The 15,297-nt window shown below is 41.3% G+C and overlaps 1 protein-coding gene across 3 annotated transcripts in view; it reads right to left on the bottom strand.

The window, feature by feature from the left end:
- The window catches only part of slc4a4a (solute carrier family 4 member 4a), a 62,354-nt gene that overhangs the window by 6,818 nt on the left and 40,239 nt on the right, over positions 1 to 15,297 (bottom strand). For 2 of the 3 annotated variants that reach the window (XM_040003539.1, XM_040003540.1), the window contains exons 10-25: positions 14,631 to 14,718; positions 13,398 to 13,552; positions 12,636 to 12,743; positions 12,254 to 12,428; positions 12,031 to 12,164; positions 11,259 to 11,533; positions 10,010 to 10,080; positions 9,504 to 9,689; positions 9,269 to 9,382; positions 8,736 to 8,897; positions 7,001 to 7,179; positions 5,303 to 5,375; positions 3,435 to 3,503; positions 2,539 to 2,712; positions 1,218 to 1,379; positions 238 to 331 (exon numbers count right to left, since the gene is read on the bottom strand). In XM_040003539.1, coding sequence (XP_039859473.1) covers positions 238 to 331; positions 1,218 to 1,379; positions 2,539 to 2,712; positions 3,435 to 3,503; positions 5,303 to 5,375; positions 7,001 to 7,179; positions 8,736 to 8,897; positions 9,269 to 9,382; positions 9,504 to 9,689; positions 10,010 to 10,080; positions 11,259 to 11,533; positions 12,031 to 12,164; positions 12,254 to 12,428; positions 12,636 to 12,743; positions 13,398 to 13,552; positions 14,631 to 14,718 — 2,219 coding nt within the window. The remainder of the gene's footprint in view (positions 1 to 237; positions 332 to 1,217; positions 1,380 to 2,538; positions 2,713 to 3,434; positions 3,504 to 5,302; positions 5,376 to 7,000; positions 7,180 to 8,735; positions 8,898 to 9,268; positions 9,383 to 9,503; positions 9,690 to 10,009; positions 10,081 to 11,258; positions 11,534 to 12,030; positions 12,165 to 12,253; positions 12,429 to 12,635; positions 12,744 to 13,397; positions 13,553 to 14,630; positions 14,719 to 15,297) is intronic. The other variant, XM_040003541.1, reaches the window with a different exon arrangement.

The raw sequence follows: 15,297 nt of genomic DNA on the forward strand, positions 1-15,297 counted from the left end.
CACGTAACTGAAAATGGAAACTGATGGGGGGAAAGAAGTTAATCGAGCAGGACGAGGTAGAAAGCGAGCAGCTTTCATGCATGTTTGAAAGGAAGTAAGCACAAAGAACGGCAAAGAAGTGAAGCAAATTTAAATATCATGCAGTTACAGACAAAAAGGCACCACATCTTTACTAAGTGCAGCAAGTTAGGCAGGCGCAAGAAGTAGTTTTCTCCGGTGCTGCAGGTGGTTACTCACTGTCAGAAGCCTTATCACTTAAGAAGGGCTCCTGTTCCATCATGTCCATGGGGATTTTAATGCTGGGAATATTCTCATTGTAAGGAAAGTCAGACTGTTGGAGAGAGGAAACATCATCATTGGAAACTTTCTTTTTTTCTCTTCACCGGCTTGTTTCCAGCCATATCCAGTTCAGAGCTACAAGAAAATCAGTCATGAGTGAATAATTCAGAGCAGCCTGCCAGAGGGTCCAACTGGGCCCGCTGCACATCTCTGCAAAGTGTAGAAAGTGGAGCAAAGTCATTCATTATATTTTGAATGCAGCACGACGATGGCGTTAACACACAGGAGTAAAAATATGTGGAAATTTTAACATGTTTTTAAAGTCATGTAGACATAAAATAATATTGTCTAGTTTTTAAAACCAATGCATATGAAGGTTTTGTACTTTTTAATGCCTGTGATTGTAAATCATAATGTAAATGTAAGCAAACTCACTGAGGGTGGAAAAACACGGATGCGTCACAGACTCATCTGTTTTTAAAGCGACAGTTCATTAAATGTATTCAAAAGAAAGGGGTGTGGCTGTTTTTCACCTCATTTACTATGCAGTCATACAGACTGGGCTGCAGGAGACTCGTTAACTGTTAGTTAACGATAACTGTGCCTGATGTGCACTGTTTAGCCTTTAGTCAAAACTCTTGCAATAAGATCTCTCTCTGTGCTGCAAATATCTAAAAATGCAAAGTGCTTGAATAAAACCCACGGCGTTCTCCGGTCTACACGGTGAAGGTATGATTTTAGCATATGTCGCCTCTTAAACATTCTCATGTTCATTAACTGGAAGAACTACAACCTAAAAATGAAAGAAATGTGCATAAACTCCGAGTTAGGATGAGCTGCTGTAACAGAAAACAAACAAAAGGAGTTAAGAATGAAGAATCTCAAATAAACCTAAGAGTGAGTTAGAAATGTCAGAGATGAACATATCCCAAACTTACGTCGTCAGCGTCGCTGTCTATGCTGCCACGTTTCTTCTTTTTCTTCTTATCATCCTCTTTCTTCTTCTTGTCCTTCTCTGGGATGACATCGTCCAGGAAACTGAGGTCATGCTGAGAGAACAGGTAATCCATCCCCTTCCTGACAGCGACCAGAGCGAGGATCTGATTTTGAGATCATTCGTTGACAGAAAGACGTCAGCGTTAATTCTATCGATATTTCTTTTCTAAACATGAGCTGAAATCTTCGTAATTTGTAAAATAAAATAATACATTAACCCACATTAACACATCAAACACATCAAAAGTACAACAAACTTTATCGTTCAATGAAGTTTATAACAACATCCTGCAATATAACTGTTACATGAAGTACTGGGATGATCTCTGCTGATTTATCACCCAGATAAACTCAAGTCTACGTACACAAAACAAACTTTCGAGAAACGGTTTGAACTTGAACTGGAAATGCATTTCTGGCCACAGCCTCTTTAATTCTGCTTTGGTGAGTGTAATGCTGAACATAGTGCCTGCTTAGCTTTAAAACAGCACAAACTCTCTGTTAATGAACTTTCCATTTAAGCTGTAAAAATGTGTCCTGATATGAAAGTTTCGTCACGCCATTATGAATCTGCCCAATACCTATGTACCTAGATCAGAGTCCTTCTGCTGATGATGCCTGTGATATGACTCTTACGATAATACTAAAAGGTGTTAGTATTACTCACTAATCCCACAAGGTTGATTCTGTTCATCTGGACCTTTTCAATGGGAGAAACGTTTCCTCATAAACAGCACATTTGCACAATGACTGAAACCAGCACCACTGAATGAACAAAGTGCTGCGAGGTCAGTTCTTTGATCGTTAATATGTTAACTGTCATGACCACTGATCAAAGCCCACGGAGCACTGATCAAAGAATCGGGGAACGGCTGCAATCACAGCATGTAAGATGGTGACAGATGGACCCTTAGGCCCCTCCTCCATTCAGAGATGGTCTTTCCCTTTTCACGTAAATGGCCTCCTTGACTCCGCCCTCAAACCAGCGTTCCTCCCTGTCCAGGATGTTACATCCTCATCCTTGGAAGAGTGTCCACTGGCCTGCAGGTGTAAACAGACTGCCGAGTCCTGACCTGACGAGGTGGCTCTTCTGTGACAAAATGTTTCTCACACTGAAAACGTCCAGATGAACAGAATCAACCTTTGCACTTACCTGGGTGATTGAGCGTGGATCAAGACATTACTCACTAATATTAATTAAAACTATACATTCTAGGATGCTGCAAACTTAATTAGCAGCATCTCAATAAAAAGATGTCTCACCATGACAGGGAAGACGATGGCAGCCACGGTGGACTTGAGGATCCAGAGCAGAGCCAAGCAAAGGATTTGCATAAAAGTGAAGAGGTGGACCTTCCGGAGAGGAACGTGTCGCAGGTAAACCAGGTCCGGCTGGTGCTTCGCCGGCATTAGAAGCAGCTTAAGACGATCCATGAACTACAGAGAGACCGTGGTAGCAATTAATATGACAGAGCTTCAGTAACCATCCCTGCTTTTCACTGCAACTAAAGTAAAGGAAACTATGCAAGTCCTTATTCTGAGACTTTTACTGATATCGGCTGCTGAAGGTACCCAGGCATCATCTGCAGCATGTTTGGATTTTTTATGTTTAGGCGTGAAGATTCAGCCAATCATTTCCAGCTGGTATCCTTAAATTTACAGCATAATGCAGTTTATCCTACACAAGTGCTGAGTGACTACCTCAAAGGGGGAGAAAGCAGCAAGGCAGCTTGAGTTTCTCTGACTCTGAGCACATCTGTCTGTGCTGATGCACAGATGGCCTTCTATCCAAAGAGCCTCTGCACCTATGGTGTCACAGGCTTGCTTCTCTAACATGAAGGAAACCAGAACAAACATGCAGCAGCTCTGACGCAACAAGCATAACATTACATGTGCTACTTCAAAGCTGGACCATCCTCCACGCTCCCCTTGCCAACTCAGCGCTTCCTCTGTCTGTTTTTACCATTTAACCGTCCATTTCTTAAAAGGAAATGGACGGTTAAACAGCTGGGTTATATTCCCCCCCCCGACTAGTCTAATTTGTGGAAATATGGTAATTGTAGTTGTTTTTTTGTTGTTGCTGTTTTGTTTTTTCAGATCAGTTTCTCTTTAGTCAAATTTTTTCTGTGGCTTGTGTTTTTTAAAAATTAAAATGATACCTGCACTCCATTGAGAGAAGCGACCCCCATGTACAAGAAGACTCCATACAGCACAGGCATGGGGATGAACTAGGTGAAGGGAAAAAGAAGAATGCACATCACAGATGATACTTAGATCCTGGTTTGTTAGGAAACACAGAATATGTAAAGGTTAGTGAGCAAAATGAAACCACTCAAACTCGTCTGATTTGTTCTGAATTCGAGGAGTCGCCTATGAGTTGTGTAGTGCTCTCAAAGATTCCCACAACAGTGTGTGGACTGTTGTGCATCACAGCTCCAAAAAGAGAAGTCGTATTACTCCACAGCTGTCACACAGCAGCAGCTGAATATCGTTTAAAAGTTTGAAATTACTTACTGTGCTGCAAAGGGAACCAATGACAGCTTTTTGAACCCAGCTTTCAGAGGTTGAATTTAAAATATGAGGTGAGAATAAGTATATCTAATCTTTGTAATCTAATGATAGATGGGCTGATTTGTATAAATCGAGGGAAAGCTGCATATAAAACTCTCTCAAGGAACTTGGCACGTGTTCGGCATGCAAAAGTCTTTGAGTTATAAAGTTTGTGAACATTTATGAAAGTTTGTGAGAGAGTCTGGCCTCTCGGTGGCCGAAGATCAAAGTTAATGGCGCTGCTGTAAAACTCATTGAGAGACAACTGACGTCTAGAAGGACTTAAAAAAAATCCCACTGATCTTTGACTTCATCCACACAAGTATTTATTGTGTGTGTGTGTGTGTGTGTGTGTGTGTGTGTGTGTGTGTGTTAACTTAATTTTTATTGTATTGAGCGATCTTCTTTTGCACTGAGATAACTGGACCTCAATGTCATTTTTCAGCGCCTCGTTGCTGCAGGGACGATAAAGATTCTGATTCTGATAAGATAGCAGCTTATCAGTAATCAGTGAGTGTATTTATTATGCAGGTTTATGGGCAGCCTGATAAAGAAATCCTTTTATTCTTTTAAATTTAATTTGACCAATGAAAACTATGTTAAAAAGCAGAGAAGTCCGATTTCATTTATGTCCTGATAACTGAAGAACAGGTTAAATAGTACAGATCCTCTTCATAATAATATGACCCACCGGCCATATTAAACAAACTATTACCACTTTGTTGTGTCGTTGCATTTTGATGCAGATTTGAAAAGTCACGTAAAAGCAACTGGAATTCAAACACATTAAACTGAAATGGGACATATTAGCTAATCGTGTCTGTGAGGGCTCTCAGTCATCCAGGTCATCGTAGCCTAAGGAGGTTGGAAAGAGGGTCCCAGATGACACCTTGGCTCATGTGATTAGGTAGAGGATCAATCAGGGGTCCATCACCCTGTTGGGGACACTCCCATAGGGCTTAAAATCTGGGACTCTCCACCAGTTGCTCTGAGAACTGAAGAAGCTTCTCGGATGGAACATCTATAAGAAACCTAAAGACGTCCAGATGCTTTTCTTTCCAAGCTCCTTAGACATTAGCTGTGGTTTGTTTTTGCATTTTTTGCAGGAGCATAGTGTGAAGCAGCATGACTTTTGTTCAGAGATGGCGATGAAGCCAAGTTACACTGCCTTTATATTGTTTAACTTTGTGCAGTATAACTAAAGAGAGCTTTTTAGCATTTTTGTAAGTCACATTTAAGCAGTACTTGCATTGTATGTCTCTAGATCAATTAAAAATGTATTGTTGTTTGTTGATTTCTAGTCAGAGGCTTGAAAATAAATTCAAACTCCTCCCCAGAGCTGTTACCAACATGGTCGCTACGTGGTAAGACCTGCTTCTAGAAGGACATTGATTAAACTCATAAACCGTTTAACTGGCATGCCAAGTTAACAAATCAATCACAAGACAAGAAATAAAATCAATATCTGATTGATTACCTTTAAAACTGGAGCCATAAACACAGACAGCCCTGTGAGGATGAACACGCACACACCCGTGACCCTCTGCTCTCTGCAAAGGACAGAAAAATACATTTTACACAAGAACAAAACTGCAGCGTCCGAGCTGTCTGCTTGCTATAAAGTCATGATCTGAAGCAGCCTGGCAGTCAGTTGCCAATTCGTAAATTAGTTTAGCCAAGAAAAAGAAAACAGCACCAGTGTTTGCAGAGGGTTCAGAGGTAGTGTGGATGTTCTGGTGTTACGGTTTGTTAGCTCAGCTTACAGCTGACACATCAGGAGGCCGGGGAGGACGTCAGACATGAAAACAATCAAAAGCCCCGTAAAACTAAAATGAACACAAAGGAAGAACCAGGCAAGATGCTGAAAATAAAATATGTTAATACTGCCAATAACTCAGCTTAATTTAAATACAGATAATCATTAAAAACCTGAGATGATGAGAAAAAAAAGAACATTTGTTAAAGTTGTCTCACGCTGCCTTTTCTGAAATATTTATTGAGACCAAACACTGAATGAACAATATTGACCAGCTTGGATCAACAAGCCAACAGCAATAAGTGTTTATTGATTATGATTTGAATGATAAGAGTGATCGAGACACTTTGTTCAGAGATCGTGTGCACGTTAAAAAACACAGACGCAACTTCCAGGTCAGAAAAACGAAGCCAGCGTTGACGTGCCTTAAGCCTGCGTTCTACCTGAAGGCCACCAGATGGCGATAGATGCGGTTGCAAAAAAAGACTTTGGTCCTATAGCAGTGTATGGAAAAACACCTCTCTGCCATGACCTCTGTGAACATGTTGTGACAAGTTTATGGGCTCAGTCACACGTTTGGGGTCATACTGAATAACAAATCAGAGTCTGCTTCATAAATCGTGGTAATAACATGTTTCACAATGGAGCAATACTTGTCAGTTAAAGGTCATTAACAATGAGTATATGGTTTCATATTCAGAGTGATCGGCTAAAGAAATCTGAGGCTTCAAACTGCCTCCCTGATCAGCGGCCACAGCTGCAACATCTGTCATCGAGTCCTTCAACATGAATCTACCAGAAGTAGGCAGGGGTGTCTTTAGCTGCTTATTTGCTAATCAGTTAATAAATTTTAAACTAAGACTAATCAGTTAATCTAACAGTCAGAAATCGAAACAAGTGTGGCTAATTTGAGCATTTCTGGCACTAACAGCCTTCTTTCCAGTGCACATGACATATGTGCTAAGAAAATAAAAGAAAAAGTTTAACTCATGAGCCAATTCAACATCTTAGCGTAACTATTTTTGAGGAAGGTTTTTGCTTCTGTGTTCATCACATCTCAAAATGACTCATTGCTGCTGCAACACTCGGGCCATTTGCAGAGCACTTGGTGTTTGAGCAGATCACAGCACGAGTCCTTCTTCATGGACCTTCCAGTTTTAACCACAACCCTTCATCTGAAAGCACTTAATTCCATTTTCAATTTAGTGCATGAAATATCTGAAAGATTATCCATTTACTGCTCTTTGATGCGTGTTGACCAAATCTAACCAAGTGATTCTGCCTTCTTCTTCCTGGAATCTCACCTGCAGATCAGATGTAAAAGCCATTCATTTCTCACAGTCAAACTAAAACTGTCATCGGGCTGTATGTGACCACAGTCCAGAAAGGGGGCGTCTTCCTAACAAGCATTGCTCTTACCTCACACCCAGGAACTTTGGCTGCTCTCCGGGAGCCGATGTTTCAGTCTCCATCTTCAAACTGTCGATGTGAGCGATGGAGATGACGGTGGCGGCCACGTACCACGGCAGACCCATGAAGGAGCAAATTGCTAGCAGAACAGCCACCCAAAACAGATCCAGATGGTAACCTGCCCCTTTCTGGTACAGACAAAAACAAGGTCAGAGGTAACGTGTGTGTATGTTCAGGCAGTAAGCAGAGCACAGCTGCAGATACAGGCAGACCTAAAACCCTGCAAACTGCTCATTTATGGTTTGTTTGCAGAATAAGACAGAAGAACCAAAGCGATGCTCCATCATTTATTGTTTAAAGGGGCAAATTACCCCGCTGAAAGAATCCTATTGGTCTACTTCAGCAGTTACTGCCTAAAAATAACAGGTAGTACTGCCGTGACATCTCTCTCACCCCTATGAGAAGAATGATGTTTAGCTCCAGGGTGAAAGGATCCAGTGTTCTAGAGCAGGGAGGCCAAACTCATTTTACATCGTGGCCCACTTTGATCTCAGGTGGGCCAGACCAGTGAAACTCGTCTTCATGTCAACATGAAGATGTTTAGAGATATTTAATATAAAAAATGTAATTAAATACATCCTGTAATTATAAAACAGTGTTGTTAATTTTTTCTTTTTTTTTTAAACACTGTAAAAATCATCATTTCTATAGCAGATAGTGAAAACACAGGAACTTTCTTGACTGTTTGTCTAATGCTTTTTTACTTTGTTCTTATATGAAGTAGAGATGGACCGATCCGATATTACGTGTCGATATCGGTCCGATACTGACCTAAATTACTGGATCGGATATCGGAGAGAAATAAAAAATGTAATCCGATCCATTAAATATCATGAAAGCAGCTCAAAAAACTTGCGACACGGCGTAACTCAGCTCATAATCGTAGCACGTCGGAGCAGTGTGCGTCACCTGATAGAGCGGCTGTGGCGTGCGAGACCTGTCGGTGGTCTGGTTGAGCATTTGTAGCTTCGCTACCAAACTGGTATTTCATCTCTGAGAAAGTTATCCCCGAGAGAAGTAAAGCAAGTGTGTAAGTTCATCTCTGAATGTTTGTAAAGCATTCCTGCGTTAAGCTTAACAACCGATATATGGAGCGACTGCCTCTCTCCCTCCCTCTCCTGCTGCTACTTCAATCATGAAACTGATCAATGATCAGCTGATCAGTTTTGGTGTCGCGACTTTTTTAATTTGACTATGAACTTATACAAAATGCAGCAAGATACTAAAAAAACAGTTTTATTGATTAAAACTATCCAAATTTATGATATCGGTATCGGACATAAAAAAGTGGTATCGTGCCATCTCCAGTATGGAGGGCCATGGGGGAGGTCTTTATCAGTAGGAAAACCTTTGAAAATACAGAGAAAATGTGAAAATTTGTTCCCTTCTTCACATTTTCCAAAGCCGTCCGGTGCACCAGATTGGAATTTTTGGCAGGTCGATTCTGGCCCCCAAGCCTTATGTTTGACACCCCTGTTATAATAGAGGGACTGTAGTTTGTTATGTGAAAACCACTAAAACTTCCATACATCATAAAAGAGAAACCGAATGAAAAAAACCTCTTATGTTTGCACCTTATGAAAAGCTGTTTTTGTTGGATTTATCAGTATTTACGCAGCAACAACGTTCAGCTTTGTAAAGACGCTTCACAAAGCTCATTCTGTCAGAAGGATTTCTGACTTACCTTTAGCTTGTGCTCCTTCCTGTTGACAATCACAGCAGTAATCTGTTGGTCCATAAAGAGCAGGATGGTGACCAGAAGGGCGGGAAGAGCAGACGCCAGATAAACCCACCAGGGGTTTCCTCCAAATGGGGCCACAAACCAGCCTCGGTTTGGACTTGTTGGCTATAAGGAAAGAAGACACACAGAGTCAGTCCATGAGATTTAAATTGTACATATCCTTGCAAAGGCTTCCTGTCCATCAAACATGTTCATTTAAACTCCAGAAAACCTTTTTTTGTTAACCTGTCTCTGAAACTGTGTTAAGGTTCATTATGTGCACAATCAGAGTGGCTGCTTTTAGTGAAAGATGAACCCGGTACAAAGTGCTACACCACTGTCTGTAGCCGCTTGTGCCGACTGGCCATCTTTTACATACAGTCTATGATGATGACTTGCAGGACAATTTAACAAGAGTTTATTGTTGCCTCAGGTTTCATAAAGCCACGCATAACTAATATGGACTTTAATTTCTCTGGGTGGAGGAGGGCACTCACTTTGAATTCACTTGGCACAAGAAGTTTAGGCGTATCAACTCCTACGAGCATATCAACTCCACAGAAGATAAGAATGGCCAAGATGATGGCAAAGTCACTGATGAGTTTTCGCACCTGAATGAAAAGAAAACACAAAGAGACTCTGGAACCTGCTGATCCACAAACAGGTGGGAATTTCATTTAGTTCCTTCACACGTGGCTTGTTCAGTTAAATTAGGTCGGCACGTGGACTCACAGTGGTGGGGAAAAAGGGGCTTGTCTTGAACTTTTTTAGACACATGGAGCAGGTGTAAGTGCCAAAGAACAATATGAAGGACATGAGGGTGATGTCTGGGACAAAGTCGCAGGCTTTGCCCACCAGCTCTCCATTATACTTCAAACACTCGGTCCTGGAGAGGGACGACCACGTGGCATTCGGTGGCTGCGTGAGAGAAACAAACAGGTTAAATAAAGTTTCAGACTTCCAGATTAAATTAAACCAAAATAGCTGCTTGAGAATTTCCGTCTTTTACAGTGTAAGAGATTCATAAAACAGTGCCCAGAAACACAGGAGAGAAAACCGAGAGCATCAGTGTTAATGTGGTGACTCTCCTGCAGAGGTTAATACAGCAAAGCACAGCGAGGGGTTTAGTCGAGAAGGTTTGGTTGCTCAGGTGACTCATCAAAAGAAACTATTAACCTGAAAATGATACATTTTAGTTTGTTTCTTAAAGAGCATCAAATAAAAGGAGAGAGACGCACCAGATCTGTGTTGTTCCAGAACCAGTCTGAAGTGCCTTCTAAAGGATCGCCAATGATGTCTGTGCTGTTTTCTGCAAGAAAACAACACAACATGTTTCCTCTCAGCATGAGAGCTTTAATACGTTTAAAGGTTTCCAAAGTGACACGACTGAAATCTTATATGGAAAATTAATTTTACAGAGGCCATTTATGACATCTGACAATCAGCCTGGTAAACTCTGGTCAAGGTTAAGATACTTGCAGTACAGTACAAAGCTCAGCTATGACTTAACTTGTTACAGTGATTATTTTGCATTCATTGTGATACTATCTCAATATAAGTATTAGCTATCATGTTAAAGTGCCCTTGGGAACAGCCTTTGTTACCTGGTTGCATCCGAATGTCAAAGAAAATCAGCAGCAATCTGCTAACAATGACCTCAACAGCTACTTCATTTCAATAATGTCCCATCTACACAGAACAGCTTGAAGCAGACATAATAAGTGTTCAGACAATCTGACATTGAGACATCAATGCTTGTAACTTCTTGTGATCTGACACAAAGGATACAAACGTTTTATGCATTTATGTCTGCTAGGAAACTCTAGACCAAGCCGCAGAAGAAGCAGCTACAATAAGAGGGAAAAGCATCAATACAACCTGACAGCTATGATTAGGTGCAGGATAAACTCGTTTTTATAGGTTAGCTTTTCCTTAATCTTTACCTTTGTTTTGGGCCATAATTTGGTTGATGTCTGTGTGAACATGTGCATTTAGCTTTAATGTAATATTCAAACTGAAACACTTTATTAATCTGTGTTTTTTAAAGTGTTACACAAATAAAAAGTACAGCTGTAGCAAACCTGATTAAAGAAAATGCACATGTGTACTGCTACCTTTAGACCTTTAGCTATGAATGCACTGCTGGTTTAACTTTATGCCAGTGGACTGGACGATCCACACAACTGTCGTTTCCTCTTTTCTATATTACACAATGCAGCAGCATTACTGTAAGCTGAACACAGAGCTGAACAGCACCAGCTGTGTTAAATGAAACCTCTGTTCTAACTGATAATTAGACATTAAACGCATCATATTGGTTTAAAAAAAAGATCTGTTCTTATTCTCACAAGAAGATAAATTTCATGCATTGTTCTTAAAGATTCTGGCAAAACCTGTAACATTCAATAGCAGACCGGCTGATTGGCATGCGTGGACAAAACAGGCTGTACAGTGTGTAGATATGCCTTTAATTTAGTAGCTACTCACCCAAGACAGTAGGAGCCATGCAGAGGCAGTCGTACTGCGTGACATATTCCATTCTGAAGTCAGGGTTGATTGGATAATGATGAGCTAATTTGATCATCTTCTTGAAGGCATCATAGATAAAGATGAAGCTGATGAGACAGGAGAAGCCCTCCTCAGTGAAGCGGGTGAAGTACTGGACCAAGTAGCTGGCATCAGTCGCCACGAGCAGCAGGCAGAAGAAAGCCGACCACAGGCCGATCCACAGGCGGAACTCCAAGTAGTCAAACTCATTATCTCTAAAAAAAAAAGGGGGGGGGGGGAGCACAATGAGTCATATGATGGGACGGGGATGTGACTTTCAGAGTAAAACAACAATAGTATTACTGGAATTATAGACACTGAACACAATTTGCACAAAAACAGCACAAAAAACTGTGAATATTGTTTCTTAAAAAGTTATTGCTCAGTACAACATGAGCACAACTTATTGTGCTTTTCCTTATTTTCTGTTGAGTGCTGTTGTCATGAGGTCAGAGCAGATGTACCTAATGTGGCCGTGCAGAAAGCTCTGCACCACCTGCCCTCTACTCAAACCGTCTCAAGAGACAGCAAATGAGAATCGAGCTGGATTAAACAGAGCTAAAAGCCTTATTTCTGAATCAGCTGCCATTCATAGTCCAAGAATAAAACGCATCGCCTTTAACAGAATCAAAAAGACACAGTGACAGCTGAGATTTTCTAAAACACAGGGCAGTAACCAGGCATCTAAAAAACAGAGAGAATGCAGACCTACCTGCTGAAGTTGAAAAGCAGCCGTTCAAACACCAAAACGGGGCCAGTGCTGCTGAGGATGATGAGAGGCTGACCACCCAGCAGACAGAAAACGCCACCAGCAATGGCTGTGCCCAGAAAACTCTCCAGCACACCCTGCACACATGTTGGAAAGCAGTCAGGGAAACGCTCACAGCGTAAACGGTGAACGCTCTTCAAACCGTCACATGGTGCAAAAGCCTGACCTGCATGTTCTCCGTAGCGTCTCCCAGCAGACCACCAAAGGTGATGGCGTTCGTTACAGTTCCCAGGTAAATAAACATAATAGCCGACAGGGCCTGAATGTGAAACGCGTCGGTGAAGTCACTGACGAAGAAAGGCGCTTTTCTCTTGATGTCAAGTTTGAGACCCCCACAAAACCTGAAACAGGACAAAGCAAAAGGTGAGTCGCTGTCAGTGGTATGGACTACTAAAGCCAGCAGCTCGTTTTGATGCACCGAACATGACATTCACACACGCGACACTGGACAGTGACTTTTCACTCAATATTCAATATGTTAGGTAAAAACAGCACAGTGCTCCCAACTATTGCATGCAGATGACATCGCTTTGTTCAAAGTGTCATACTTTCCCGTCTTCCTGAGCTCTTCGCCCACAGCGTGTCCTCCTCCATGACCTCCATCGTGAGGCATGTCTCCGTTCATCTGAGAGTCGCCTCCTGCATACATGTTTTTCCTGAAATACACATGAAGGCACAGATTTGTTCAGCAGCAGGAAGTCAGAGTACCTGATCCAGGTCCTACAGATACTGGTATGTGCTGGGAGATCGATCGATCATAGAAGAATCATAGAAGGTCGAGTTATTCTAGAGTTACTACATGCCAGCTTTATATAACCAGCTCTTTCATAATTGAACACTGTTGTCCACCTGGATGCACCTCAGTGATTTTACTCTCCTGGAACGTCTCATTTTTCCGTCTTTTATCTACAAACGTCTTCTAATCTTGCACTGGTCCTCTGTGGATTTGTGTTAACATCTAGGCAGACATATTTTCATGCTGCTGGTTATTAAATGGCTCTTTTAGACACGAGCTGCCAGAGTTAGAGCAGACTTTGGGTCACATGATGTTAGATGAAGTGTTTGTGCTGACACAGGTTTAATGAATGACCAGCACACTAATATACAGCCCCAGGTGTTTAAATCAATCAACTCTTTTGGTTTCAGATAAGATCACAGTGACAACTTCCACTAACGCTTATTTTTTAACATATTTTTTTCCCACAAACTCTGATATGACCCATTCTGCGTATCTTCTTTAGTGACAGGCAGCTTTTTCTTCAATCATCAACTCTGAATCATGTAAAACAGACAAGTTTGAGCTCACTGACCTTTTGTCAGAGGAGGGGAGGGATTTTGGAGGCTCTATCCTGATGGCTGGGTCCCATTCTCCAGGAGGAAGCACAATCACCTCATCCAGAAACTCGTCAATACCGGCCAGCAAATCTTGTCTGTCCTTGGCCTTATATGCAATGTCATGAAAGACCTGAACACACAGAGGGGGGGAGATGGGGCATTCAAGTGTAAAAGACACCTGTCAAAGAATCCAGGGTCACGGGGCAGCAAACTGCAATATCAGATGTAAGGATTGTGAACTAATCCCATCTGGTAAATCCCAAAACTCTGGAGGGGGACAGATGCAGTTTGTTTTCATCAAAACAATAACTCTCATAATGTACCCCAGCATGGATATAACATTAAAGAGGTGCCTGTCCCATCTAGTTTTATTAAGTTTGCATTTAAGACCTGGCCCCACAAAGCGATAGGTGTTATTCATAACCACTCAGTTATACAGTGCTGTAAATATCTCAGTGTCCACAGTGATACAGTACATTAACCTTTCATATTCATGGGAGGATAATGTGGTTCACTGGTTAAGTTCTCCTCCAGACACTGGCATGTGTTTGGAGGGGAGCATGTTTAATCAGGCTTGTTTTATTGAGTGTAATCAGGTGTGGGATAACTGCATGGGACGGGAACCCTCCTGTGTCACTGAAATCAAAGTTAGCTTGCTTAGTTCAGACTGCAGCGATTGTTAAAAAGACCGCTATAGCCTCCAAACTGGTTTCAGGTTTTATTATAAACTGGTTTTTAAACATTTTGTAATAAAACTTTATGATTCATCCAGCACAATATATGTTCTCAGCATGAGCTGCTACTGTCGGGTAGGTTTAAGAGCCTGCTGAGGACTTTACAGAGCAGTGTGAAATAAATGAACCCTACATAGGTTTCACTGCAGGGTCACTTCTGTGTGATGCCTGTTGTTTTGTTTCAGCTGGGGTTGTGTGCCATGTTTATCAGTGGGGACAATAAAGTATCTATTGATTATATCTATCTCAATACTGGCAAATACAAATGTTAAAGAGGTCGATTTTCCTCATTGGAGAGCTTAAAATAATGCTAACTGCTGCTGCAGCTAGGACATGTCGCTGCACGACTGCAAAGATTACTGATTCAGCTCGTTCCCCAGACACGATGTCCAAGAGTTCACTTGGCACCAGCACTTTATCCTAAACAGGTTTACGTGAGGATCACATTTTAATGTCTAATATCTAAGATCTTACCTCATCCGACATCAGTGTAGCGATCGCTCTGCCGATCTCGTGGTACGACTTGGCTTTGCCTTTGGGTCCAAGCAAGATGAATAAAAATCTGAAGCCACGTTAAAAAAAACAGAGTACAAATTTAACAAAAGGATTACAGGTTAAAACTATATTTTCTTATTTTAATTAGAGCCTTTTTGGGGCAGTTTGCATTTATTCAGATGTCATGCGCACACTTGGGGTCCCTGTGCAGTTTATAAAACATATTAACTCGAAGCTCAGAGATATTTTTGTTTTGTTCTGGCTGCAAAGATGCTGCTTTGTATGACAATCATCTATTCAGCTACTCTCCAATACAGATACGAGCAGTAAAGGATGTTGCTCACTATAAGAATAAACAAACTGATGATATAATGGATATGACACCATAACTGAGGCCTTGTTGTATAAATACCATGAACTAGCTTTAAATACTTTCACTGAAAAGTACTGAAAGTTAAATTGTTTTATGGCTCCTTTGCTTAAATATGAGAACAGACATCAGGTGTCAGTGATCAAACTTTATGATGCTTGTTTCAGTGAACAAACATCAGGTGAAACACCGTCATACATGTGTGTTTTACAGCTGTGATGCAACACTCTTTCATATTTTACTGTTTGTTGATCATAATAAAATATCCGGAATTAT

The sequence above is a fragment of the Simochromis diagramma genome, unplaced genomic scaffold (genome assembly GCF_900408965.1).
Source record: "Simochromis diagramma unplaced genomic scaffold, fSimDia1.1 OVJJ01000583.1, whole genome shotgun sequence".
NCBI classification, from domain to species: domain Eukaryota; kingdom Metazoa; phylum Chordata; class Actinopteri; order Cichliformes; family Cichlidae; genus Simochromis; species Simochromis diagramma.